This window comes from Bufo bufo, chromosome 5, assembly GCF_905171765.1.
Source record: "Bufo bufo chromosome 5, aBufBuf1.1, whole genome shotgun sequence".
In the NCBI taxonomy this organism is placed as follows: domain Eukaryota; kingdom Metazoa; phylum Chordata; class Amphibia; order Anura; family Bufonidae; genus Bufo; species Bufo bufo.
This window is the reverse complement of record NC_053393.1, coordinates 329581037-329593783: the sequence shown is the minus strand read 5'-3', so window position 1 is coordinate 329593783 and position 12747 is coordinate 329581037. Positions and strand designations below refer to the sequence as shown.

Genomic DNA, 12747 nt, shown 5'->3' with positions numbered 1-12747 from the left:
CTGCAAACTACAGAATCGGGGCAATAAATATTGAGTTTTGTTTGGCTATTAACCCTTGCTTTGTTACTGGAAAAAATTGATTAAAATGGAAAATTTGCCAAAAAATCTAAATTCAGAAATGTTATCTCCATTTGCCATTAACTCTTGTGGAACACCTAAAGGGTTAACAAAGTTTGTAAAATCAGTTTTGAATACCTTGAGTGGTGTAGTTTCTAGAATGGGGTCATTTTTGGGTGGTTTCTATTATATAAGCCTCACAAAGTGACTTCAGACCTGAACTGGTCCCTAAAAATTGGGTTTTTGAAAATTTCTGAAACATTTCAAGATTTGCTTCCAAACTTCTAAGCCTTGTAACATCCCCAAAATATAAAATATCATTCCCAAAATGATCCAAATATGAAGTAGACATATGGGGAATGTAAAGTAATAACAATTTTTGTAGGTATTACTATGAAATAAGGCTGTGTCCTTAAGGAGTTAACTCTAATCTCAAAAAAAATTCCATCATGAAAGAAAAAAGTGAGGCTGGTTAATTTTCAAAGAATGTGTACTAAATATGAACTAGCCTGACAATGCAACATTTAATAGGAAAAAAGTTGAAAGAGTGATATTATTCATAATTTGTAGGTCCCACAAGAAAGGTACAATCCAAAATATTTTTGTCAACCGGTTTTTCATTAAGATATAAAAAACAAAATAAGTACAACCGGTTAGTGTCCAATACCATATTTGTATAAAGAAGAAAAGAGAGCAAAAAATAGGAGTAACACTCAAATCTCTAAGTAATAAGCCATATAGTAAATTAAAATTAAATGGGTTTCCCAGGGTTTTAAAATTAACCATGATAAGAGGCCATATATTAGATTGACCGTCTGACCACAGGATAGATGCTAAGTGTTGGTTCACTAAAGGTCCTAACCCGGGTGCCCCAAGAATTATGTGTGGCTTTATCCTCAGGATTGAAATTTTCAAAAACTATACACCTTTGTCTAAAGGATAATCTTTTTAAATAAAGCAATACTTCCTACCCAGGATAGAGGAATTGTTTTGGGAGAATTGCAGTTTTAGGAGTATAGAGCCTAATAAAGGCTTAATGTGAATCTGTTACCAGTTAAATGCTGCCACACGCAGCTGGGCCATGGATATCAACACATGGAGAGCTAAGTATTTTGTTTGAAGTGATTCATTACCTCTATTTTGTGTGTTTGGTTGTCTTATTAAGCCAATAAGCGACCTGAACCCTTGATTACTTGGCTACTGCTGTTTGTGGATATATCTGTCCCCGGATGATTTGGCTGAGTGCCATTGAAACGTGTCGGGGGGAGCCTTTGCAATCATATGTGTGAGCCCTTGCTGTGTGTTTTCCCTGACAAAGCTGAGCAGTCATCGCCGCAATAAAAAGGGACACCCAGGGACATGCAGAGAGGGTTGAAATTAGAGTTACATACAGGGATTTACAGGGGAAGAGACCCATATCTGTTTCCCTCTTATATTATATTCCTGTTTTTCTAACTCGCCCTCTGAGCATTATTGTCTATGCGTGGTCACTGATGCATGCATGTTTTAACTTATTTATATGCTATATTTGGATTAATTATTAAAAGTTAAGTTTTAAGGTTACCCCTTTATTTCAAGTTATTTTTCACAGTTAATTATTGGGTGCCGTAACATGGCAAATTATTGACTGGTATACATACCGGTTATGTGATAAATTTCAATTTTAAAGGTATTTTCCACCAGTTTATGCTGCCCTCAGAATTGGTGATTCCTATTAAAAATCTAAAATTAACGAAAATACCCGGGAAATGTGGCATTTAGTAGAGAGAGCTTTTCATTCATTGTTGTAGCCTCAGTCCCTCTGAAGGTTTTGAGGCTATTACAGCAATAGCTCCTAAGAAACCTTGCCTATTGCAGGGCTCCATAGAAGTACACTGCTCAAAAAAATAAAGGGAACACAAAAATAACACATCCTAGATCTGAATTAATTAAATATTCTTCTGAAATACTTTGTTCTTTACATAGTTGAAAGTGCTGACAACAAAATTACACAAAAATAAAAAAATGGAAATCAAATTTTTCAACCCATGGAGGTCTGGATTTGGAGTCACACTCAAAATTAAAGTGGAAAAACACACTACAGGCTGATCCAACTTTGATGTAATGTCCTTAAAACAAGTCAAAATGAGGCTCAGTAGTGTGTGTGGCCTCCACGTGCCTGTATGACCTCCCTACCATGCCTGTGCATGCTCCTGATGAGGTGGCGGCTGGTCTCCAGAGGGATCTCCTCCCAGACTTGGACTAAAGCATCTGCCAACTCCTGGACAGTCTGTGGTGCAACATGACGTTGGTGGATAGAGCGAGACATGATGTCCCAGATGTGCTCAATTGGATTCAGGTCTGGGGAACGGGCGGGCCAGTCCATAGCATCAATGCCTTCGTCTTGCAGGAACTGCTGACACACTCCAGCCACATGAGGTCTAGCATTGTCTTGCATTAGGAGGAACCCAGGGCCAACCGCACCAGCATATGGTCTCACAAGGGGTCTGAGGATCTCATCTCGGTACCTAATGGCAGTCAGGCTACCTCTGGCGAGCACATGGAGGGCTGTGCGGCCCTCCAAAGAAATGCCACCCCACACCATTACTGACCCAATGCCAAACCGGTCATGCTGGAGGATGTTGCAGGCAGCAGAACGTTCTCCACGGCGTCTCCAGACTCTGTCACGTCTGTCACATGTGCTCAGTGAGAACCTGCTTTCATCTGTGAAGAGCACAGGGCGCCAGTGGCAAATTTGCCAATCTTGGTGTTCTCTGGCAAATGCCAAACGTCCTGCACGGTGTTGGGCTGTAAGCACAACCCCCAACTGTGGACGTCGGGCCCTCATATCACCCTCATGGAGTCATGGTGTTTCTGACCGTTTGTGCAGACACATGCACATTTGTGGCCTGCTGGAGGTCATTTTGCAGGGCTCTGGCAGTGCTCCTCCTGTTCCTCCTTGTACAAAGGCGGAGGTAGCAGTCCTGCTGCTGGGTTGTTGCCCTCCTACGGCCTCCTCCACGTCTCCTGATGTACTGGCCTGTCTCCTGGTAGCGCCTCCATGCTCTGGACACTACGCTGACAGACACAGCAAACCTTCTTGCAACAGCTCGCATTGATGTGCCATCCTGGATAAGCTGCACTACCTGAGCCACTTGTGTGGGTTGTAGACTCTGTCTCATGCTACCACTAGAGTGAAAGCACCGCCAGCATTCAAAAGTGACCAAAACATCAGCCAGGAAGCATAGGAACTGAGAAGTGGTCTGTGATCACCACCTGCAGAACCACTCCTTTATTGGGGGTGTCTTGCTAATTGCCTATAATTTCCACCTGTTGTCTATCCCATTTGCACAACAGCATGTGAAATTGATTTTCACTCAGTGTTGCTTCCTAAGTGGACAGTTTGATTTCACAGAAGTGTGATTGACTTGGAGTTACATTGTGTTGTTTAAGTGTTCCCTTTATTTTTTTGAGCAGTGTACAATGGAATCATCATAGGCTGCAATCGTAATTCATTGCAGTTGATGGGCGAAACAATCAAAGAATCGCATGTTCAAGTCGCCTAAGGGGACTTCATACAGTAAAAAGAAAGTTAAAAAAGTTTTAAAAAATATATTAAAAAAATCACTCCCCTTTCCCCATATTAAAAATAAAAATAAGTGAAAAATTTTAGAAAATGATCGTAATGCACCCCAAAATGCCTGTACTATTAAAATATCAACATATTTATGCCATATGGTGAATGACCTAACAAAAAGAAAAAATTAAAACGGCCAATTGAGTTTTTTGTAGCTTTACTTCCCCCCCAAAAAAAAAACAAATAAAAAGTGATCAAAAGTCCAACATACTCAAAATTGGTATCAATAAAAACTACAGATCACCATGCAAAAAATAATCTCATATATAGCACTGTAGACATTTTATTATACTACTAAAAAGTTAAGGGGGTCAGAATATGACAATGCGAAATATATATATATTTTTTTATTTTTTCCAGTATTAAAGCACAAGAAAATCTATATAAATTTGATATTACTGTAATAGTACTGATCCGGTGAATAACAGGTCAGTTTTACCACATAGGGAACACCGTAAAAACAAAAACTGTGGCAATCAGTTGGTCGAGGGAGCCACTGTGCACGAGAACTAGACGGCTCTGTACATGTAGTCAGATATGTACTGAAAGCTCAGTCCTATCCAGTTAGATGGGTATAAAGGAGGCATATAAAACCATATTATGGAGAGTTTCTCTTCATAGTTCTATTAGATTGTATGGCATCTGGTAGAATATATCAATAAGTCTAGAAGAAAAAAAAAATCTATATGTCTCCACATGAAATTTAAGACATAAGGAGGCACCGTACAATAAGACCACATAGCAATCTATGAGCCTCAAAATAGTTATTTGTATAACTGAGGGAGAGTTCAGTTCACATCACCATTTCATTTTCTGTTCTAGTGATCCATCAGAAAAACAAAACAAAAACATGTTTTGGAATACAAGATCCGTCTCTCCGGTTGTTATCTGGAAAAACGGATCCGGTACTTATCTTTTTCACATTTTTAAAAATCTGCCCATGCGCAGACCGCAAAACTGGATCCGTTTTTCCAGAACACTTGGGGCCTTATCCGGCATTAATGCATTTCAATGGAAAATAATGCCGTATCCGGCATTCTGGCAAGTGTTCTGGAATTTTGGACGGAGAAAATACAGCAGCATGCTGCGGTATTTTCTCAGTCCAAAAACCGTACAGTGAGTGAACTGAAGACATCCTGATGCATACTGAAAGGATTGTTCTCCATTCAGAATACATTTGGATAAAACTGATCAGTTTTTTTTCCGGTATTGAGCCCCTAGGACGGAACTCAATACTGAGTTACTGGTTTTTTTCTGTTCTTCTGATGGATCAGAAAAATTAAAAATTAAATGGTGATGTGAACTCTCCCTCAGTGAGCATTATGTTACATGTTGAATGCATTACTGTACATACATTGCTAAAAAAATGGATAACATATAATAACCTTTTTAACCATTATAATTCCATCCTGTGTATTCTGATCTGTGATGATCTCAAATAAATCTTTGGCGTCTCCATCTGTAATAGTATATTTAATTTCAGCATTTTTACCCACATCTGCATCAACAGCTTTTATTCGTGCTATCTCTGTTCCAATAGAAGCAGATTCCGAGGTGACAAACTGATAGATGCCTGTAACATGTAAAGAAAATGTGCTTTTAGAAGAATGTCCTTAACACAAGATATCAGAACACTAAGGCATTTTAATCTTTCTTTTAAATGCTCTAAATGCTAGTTAAATGCAGGAGGTCAATAATAGAGATGAGCAAATTTTTTGGAAAAAAAAAAATTGAAAATTTCATCTGAATTTATTTGTGCGAATCACGTTAAAAAACGGCTATTTCCTGGCTGCAGAGAGACTTTATAGTGGAGTAGAACACTGCCTTGAAGTAACACAAATAGGGAGTCTGCTGTGGTAGTGAAATAATACTGTAAGTCAGTATGACATGCAGATGACAGGAGTCGCTCTTAGAATCACTGCACACCACTTATTTGTGCAGTCACGGGGCCAAAACTGACCAAATAACTCAAGAATTAACTTACTGTTCAATGTTAGCACCAAGAAGCACACTCCATTTACAATGTTGTCAGATAATTCCACATAGATTTCTACAGAACCTGTTCTATTAAACGCTTATACAAGTAGAGCCCCACAACAGAGTTGAGAGAGTGTTAGCAGTAAGTTTGCGTTGACGTCACTGATTATTTTGCCATTCCTCTGATCCGTCAGAACAATAACCCCCAAAAAATGGTTCCTGTCTGTTGAGCATCCACCTTCACTCGGTCAGCATTTGGTCAGTAATCCATAAAAATTGCTATTGCCAAAAAAAAAAAAAAAACAGGAGTGGATCCAAAACAGAGATGACATGTAAATGGAATACTTGCATGTCTTCTGTGTTTTGTGCCCACTCCTGCTGTTGACTACCAAATCACAAGCCACTTTTGATGGGAACATGCCAACCTTACAGCTGCTACACAGACAGGATCCATTGTGCATCTCATTTTTCCTTCCTTCTGACAGATCAGAAGAAGGGTCAAATAAATGATGATGTCAGCCAGGCCGAAAGGCAAAATAGTGGCCCAGTCATGAAGTGGGGAGGGTGGGAACAGCATGAAAAGTCCACAGAATGGCCCTATGACATAGTTGTGAGGTGGAAGCAGCATCAGGAGGAAGCCACAGAGTGGCACAATGACAGTGTGGAGATGGCAGCTGCATCAGGAGGCTACGGAGTGGCACAATGACATAGTATGGAGGTGGCAGCAGCATCAGAAGACCACAGAGTGGCAAGGTAACATAGTGTGAAGGTGGCATCAGCATGAGGAGACCACAGAGTGGCAAGGTGACAAAGTGTGGAGGTGGCAGCAGCATGAGGAGACCACAGAGTGGCACAATGAAAGTGTGGAAGTGGCGGCAACATCAGGAGGCCAAAGAGTGGCACAATGACAAAGTGTGGAGGTGGCAGCAGCATCAGAAGACCACAGAGTGGCAAAGTGACATAGTGTGGAGGTGGCAGCAGCATCAGGAGATCTCAGAGTGATCTGGTGACAGAGTGGGGAGGTGGGTGGCAATACTAGTACCAGCTGAAGATGGTGGGTGAAAGAAGGAGCACTTGGCATCAGATGTGTGGCATCAGGCGGGTGGCAGCATCAGAATAGTAGCTGAGGCAGGTAGCCAGAAGAAACCGGTCTTTTTTGTCTAAGTGTTGATGTGGCACCATGGATGATCTAGTCTGATGCATCAGGCATTGGTGGGTGGAAATCCTGGCTGATCCATGCCTGATTCGGCTTGACAAAGGTCAGTCTCTACACATTTGGGTGGACAGCTGAGTTCTTCTTGGGGTAAATATGACCCTGCTGCACTAAACACCCGCTCTGATGCCACACTACAGGCCGGGTAGGACAGCTTTTCCAGGGCAAACTCGGCCAGTTGTGGCCACAAACCCAGTGAGGCTGCCCAGTAGTCCAGCGGATCTTCAATGATGGCTGGCAGGGTGTTCCAGGACATGAAGCAGTGGAATGGCATTGTTCATCACGTAGTCCTGGCGAATAACAAATAACGTGGCCTCTTCAAAGGGCCAAAGCAAACGGCAGGTGTCCGCATGAGCTGCCACTGGCTGATATTGAAGTTACACAGGGGAGTACACCTGTCCACTTGGATCATCAAGAAATCGTTTATGGCCTTTCTCTGTTCGTACAGTCGGTCCAACATATGGAGGGTGGAATTAAAATGGGTGGAAACACATATCAGCCTATGTTGGGGGATGCCATCCTGCCGCAGCAGCTCAAGGAGGGTGTGCTTTGCGGTGTATGAGTGGCTGAAGTGCATGCAAATGTTCCTGACCATTTTTAAGATGTCTTGCAGATGGGTGAAAAAATTCAGGAACTGCTTGACAACCAGATTGAACACGTGTGCCAGACATGGTGCATGGCTCAGCCCTCCTTGACCCAACGCCAACACCATGTTCTTCCCATTGTCGGTCACCATGGTTCAGATTTTCAGTTTGAGGAGAAAGCCAGGATTCAATTTCTAGATGCATCACACGGAGCAGTTCCTCCCCTGTGTGACTCTGTTCGCCCAGGCAAACGAAGTGCAGAACAGTGTGACACCGCCGTGCCCTGAACATGTGGTATGGAGGAGGGGCACTGTGAATTGTTTTTGCAGTGGAGACTGAGGACACTGTGGACGATGAGGAGGCAGAGGCGAACATTGTTACCAACAGTGTCAGAACGTGGATGCGGAAGCGGCGTCACCTGGCCAAATTGCTGGTGTGGCTGTGCAGGAACCACATTTACCCAGTGGGCCGTAAAGGACATGTATTGTCCCTGACCGTAGTTACAACTCCTCACGTAGGCGCTGCTGTGCACTTTCGCAGACACTGACAGGCTCAAGGACTGGCCCACCTTTTGTTCTACATGTGTGTGCAGGGCACAAGACATCAGTTCTCTGAAAGGTGCAGAGTTTTCCATTTGGAAAGGGAGGGGCTGCAGCACCAGCAACTTGGCCAGGAGCACTATCAGCTTCTGCACCGTTGGATGAGTGCACGTATACTATTGTCTCTTGGCAATATCTTCAGTGATCGATTGCGGACGGAATGAGTGGCGAGGAGAAGGAGGACGAGGAGCAGGAGCATCAGGACAGGTAGATGATGGGAAGGACAGACAGCTCCCTTCGGCTGATGTGGTGACGCTTGACTGCCTAAAATCGTCTGCATTCCACTGGGTGATGCAGCGGTTGCTGCAGCAGGCTGGACCACCACATCCGAGCCACGGTTCTCCCACGCCACTTTATGGTGACACTGCATATGTTGACGCAGGGCCGTGGTCACGCTTCACCTTCTGCCCACAGATTCTACATATGGCCATGTTCACCTCCTCCAGCGACTTAACCAAAAACTGCCACACCTCAGAGTAGATGATTTACCCCCAACACTATGCACTGACTGAACCGGTGCTACAATACTTCCCAGGCAGGTAGGCTCCTTCGAAGCGGGTGGTCTACCCCAGGCATGTTTGGCTCCTGACCTCCCACTGCTGCCACCCTGCTGATGCTCTAGCGACTTGCTGGCTCCGCCGCTAACTCACAGGCAAGCTACTATCCTCTTCTGCCAATGATGATGAAACCCCTTTATCACCCGGCTCCCAAGTGTGATCAGCTACATCATCATCATTGAGTACTGTCTGCATGTCATTGATGTCCTCCTCAACCGTCTATGGGTCAGGAGCCTTACCGCTTGCAACACCAGCTCCCATGCCACTCTTCTCATCACTACTTGCCTGTCTTCTAGTAGCTTGTCCTCACTGTATAGTGGAGCTGAGCCCACAGCATACAATAGTTCTCTGGCTAAGGGAACAGAAAAGGACAGAGTAAGGTTGAGGACAGGTGAGGGCACAGGGCCTGCTCCCGGGCCATGACAACTAAGGGTTGTGTCTGACAAACCCACCAACTCTTGGCTGTGGGTGTCTGATGTCACTTACGACGAAGTCGAAGATCGAGTCAACCATTCAAGAACCGCTGGGTTGCAGCTCAAGACACGACCGCTAGCTGTCCCTGGGAGCTCAGGCCTCTCGAAGTGACCCCTGCTTCCACGGCCCCTTACTCTGCCTGTGCCAGAAACATTTAGGCCTCTGCCACTCCCCTGTGCAGGGTCTGGCACTTCTCTGTCTGTTAAGCCAGCCTTCATAAGGGAGTCCACTACAGCCTGTACTTTAGGTTACTGACTTTCCCCGTCGGTGCTGTGGATAACGATACTGTCCATGTACGCCGAAGCGTACTGACTATGTGGATGGAGTACAATGTCCATTAGCCTTTGAAACATTGCGGGAGGGTCCATGCAGACCAAAGGGCAATACCTTGTACTGATACAGCCGCTTGGCAGCCTCCGTCAAGTGTACCTGCCAGTACCCTTTGGTGAGGTCCAACAAATACTGGGCTTGGCTTACCTTCTCAATAAGCTCATTCACTTGTAAATATTTTTTTAGCACAACAAAGTTTTTCCTAGCACTGTCCCTAGCTCTTTCTGACATCTCTCCCTGCACTAAGTACACTGGAAAATGGCAGAATCCAAGATGGCTGAGGCTATTTATAGGGCTGTGACATCACAGGGCTGTCTGGCTGCTGATTGCCTGCATGCATGGAATTATAGGTGATCCCGCCTTCCCAGAGTTCATTGCTCCATGTCCTCATATGTGCAGGAGCCATTTTAGGAAAATATTTGATTCGTTACCACAAAGCGTGAGGAAACTCGAATTAAATGCAAATCAAATTTTTCATCAAATTCGGATCGAATTCCACTTCGTCAACTTTGATTCGCTCATCTCTAGTCAATACAAGTCCAGGGCTTAAAGGCTATGGACACCTTTGCATATGAAATTTCAATAAACACATATACTACTATACTGTTGTAGAAAAAAAATGTGCACTTATCTTTTTTTTTTTTTTTTGCATTGAGCTATCCTTTCTATTCACACAATAACACTTATACCTAGTTTATAACCACATCTACACTCTCAATTCTGGCTCTGTGGGAGTTCTTTTCAGCTCTGCTCTAGTCTGCCCCTGCACTCTTTGGGTTTGCATAACCCTACTCACTCACTGTTAGGCCTCTTTCACACGACCGTATGGCTTTTTCAGTGTTTTGTGGGCCGTTTTTTCTGGATCCGTTGTTCCGTTTTTTGTTTCTGTTGTGTTTCAGTTTCGGTTCTGTTTTACCGTTCCGTTTTTTCTGTATGGCCTATATACAGTAATTACATAGAAAAAATTGGGCTGGGCATAACATTTTCAATAGATGGTTCCGCAAAAAATAGGACAAGAATAGGACAAGACTCAAAATCTAGCGGAACGGAATTGCGGACATACGGAAATGGAATGCTCACGGAGTACATTCCGTTTTTTTTGCGGACTCATTGAAATGAATGGTTCCGTATACGGACCGTATACGGAACGCAATAAAAGTTCGTGTGAACGAGCCATTAAACTGAATGAAGTTATGTGATTCCTCCAAAATGGAGAAAAGTGAATTGTGCACAATGAAAAAAAAACTCCTTTATTTGGATGTTACTACAAGAGGTTTATGATGATATGGTGCAGACATTGGTTGATAGTGCTGATATCAGACAAATCCAAAGCATTTGAGGTTCGCTTAGGACGAATTCAGTAAAACGGCATTCAACGCCATATTGCTGTACATGTTGGTGGGAAAAAACACTAGGGAGGAAGAAGAAGGGTGCTCACATGACTCTGAGAGGCAGTGGGGGGAAAGGACTTGCCCTGATTGGATCACAGGCTGACTGACAGTGCCGCAGAAGGCAGGGAGGTTGTCTTGGAGAATGAGCAAAATGTCATTCTGTGTTGTGCTGTGAATGACGGTGGATGGGTATAGCATTGTCTGACAGAAAACAATCCCAGGGACAGTGTACAGTCACAATCAAGCTTGTTTAGTGTCAGGGACAGTGAAGGGAAAGGCTAGAAAGAATAAGAATTCAGTAGAATAGGGAAAGGTAGAGAAAGCTTTCAGGCAGGGAGTGAGAAGTGAGGAGCTGAGGCCACAGCTGCTACAGAACTTCAAAAGCATCTGCCTGCAAGAGAATTTACTTTCTTTTTTAAATTTCAGGGAAAATGTAAAAAAATACAGCAAAATCTGCATTAGGGCATATCCAGACAGTTTAAGTTTAAGTGTGTGTGTGTGTGTGTGTGGGGAGGGGGGGGGGGGGGGGTGTAAATCTCATAGTAAGTTGATAACTTGTGTTTTACACTTGAGAAAGAGTCTTTCAAAATTTGCATATTTGAATGCAAATAAGACATTGAGCTATTAGGTTAAAATCTGTTAAGCCTCATTCACACGTCAGTGTTTCACGGATGTGTGCTGTGCGTGTTCTCCATGGACAGCACACGTCCCCATTCATTTTAATGTGTGTATTTATTCAGACATCAGTATTTTAGCACAGTCCGTGGGTCAGCGTTTTTTGGCACGGTTGTATGCTCTATTTTGTCCATGTTCACGAATCCATCATGTCCATTATAGTCTATGGGTCCGTGAAAACCATGGATGTGAGCACTGACATGGACGTGTGAATGAGGCTTTAGTGGTGCCGATACAGCATTATTTCCTAAGTCAATTGTCAGTAGTAGTGTCTTCAATGTGTTTTTGGAAAGGGAAGGATATTGTATTGCACCTCTTTGTCTTTAAGTTCCAGAAAATAGATTTGAAACAGTTCCATATTTTGTGTATGTTAGGACCAAAATGTCTGGAATACTGAAGCCCTTGTCCTCCCAGAGCCAGAATGTGGTTAGCGGCTGCACCAGCAATCCAGCCAGAAGAAGTAACAACAGTTCTCTCTCGTGTTAGAAAGGTGCAAGCAACATGATCATTGAGAAAAAAGAGGATGAGATTGTGGATTGGATGACTCAGTCCTCCTCTCAGTCACAGCAGGATGACATGGAGTTGAATTTTGACTCCTTTCAGCCCCAGAGAAGGTTTTCAGTCTAGTCCTCTCTGTCTTCCCTGCCTCTTCCTAGTGGGGCACTTTCCTTTCGCCTAAAAATTGACAACAAAACCCGATCATGTTCTAGGGCAGATAGTCAAGGAGTCCTGAGGAGGAGGTTCCGGAGGAGGATGGTAACTTCGGGATCTGCCACCACTATCACTACTACTACCTCTACTACTGTTGCTACTACCACCCATAGACAGCCTTGTATGGTCCATGCTATGCTGTTCCTGCTGCCGCTATTTTTGCGGCTGTATGTCACTATATCAATACTGTATCATTTCCACATCCACACTGCACATTCTCACCCTTTCAAGGCATCATTTTTGGACTCTTGGGCCCCAAACCACTTTTTTACCACTTTTTTTTTTCATCCCATATCACTTTGTGTGTTTAATCATCTGCCTCTAATAAGGGACAATTTTTGGAAGCTTTGGATTATGAAAAATCAGAACACATGTGCCGGTGTGGTGTGTTTTTAAACAAGCTCTTTGTTAACTACATCAATCCTGATTTTCTGTATGACAGAGTCACTCACACATCATTTACTATTGCTGTTATTGTGTTCAAGAGCTTAGGGAGGGGAAAAGAAAAAAATCATAAAACAATAAGTGAAAAAATATACCGTAAGTTTTCCTAAAAATTCTGA

General features: G+C 43.3%; 1 protein-coding gene across 1 annotated transcript in view; it reads right to left on the bottom strand.

Moving 5' to 3' along the window:
* Positions 1-12747, bottom strand: part of LOC121001848 (cadherin-9-like) — a 339856-nt gene that overhangs the window by 179527 nt on the left and 147582 nt on the right. The window contains exon 4 of the mRNA XM_040433066.1: positions 5059-5246. Coding sequence (XP_040289000.1) covers positions 5059-5246 — 188 coding nt within the window. The remainder of the gene's footprint in view (positions 1-5058; positions 5247-12747) is intronic.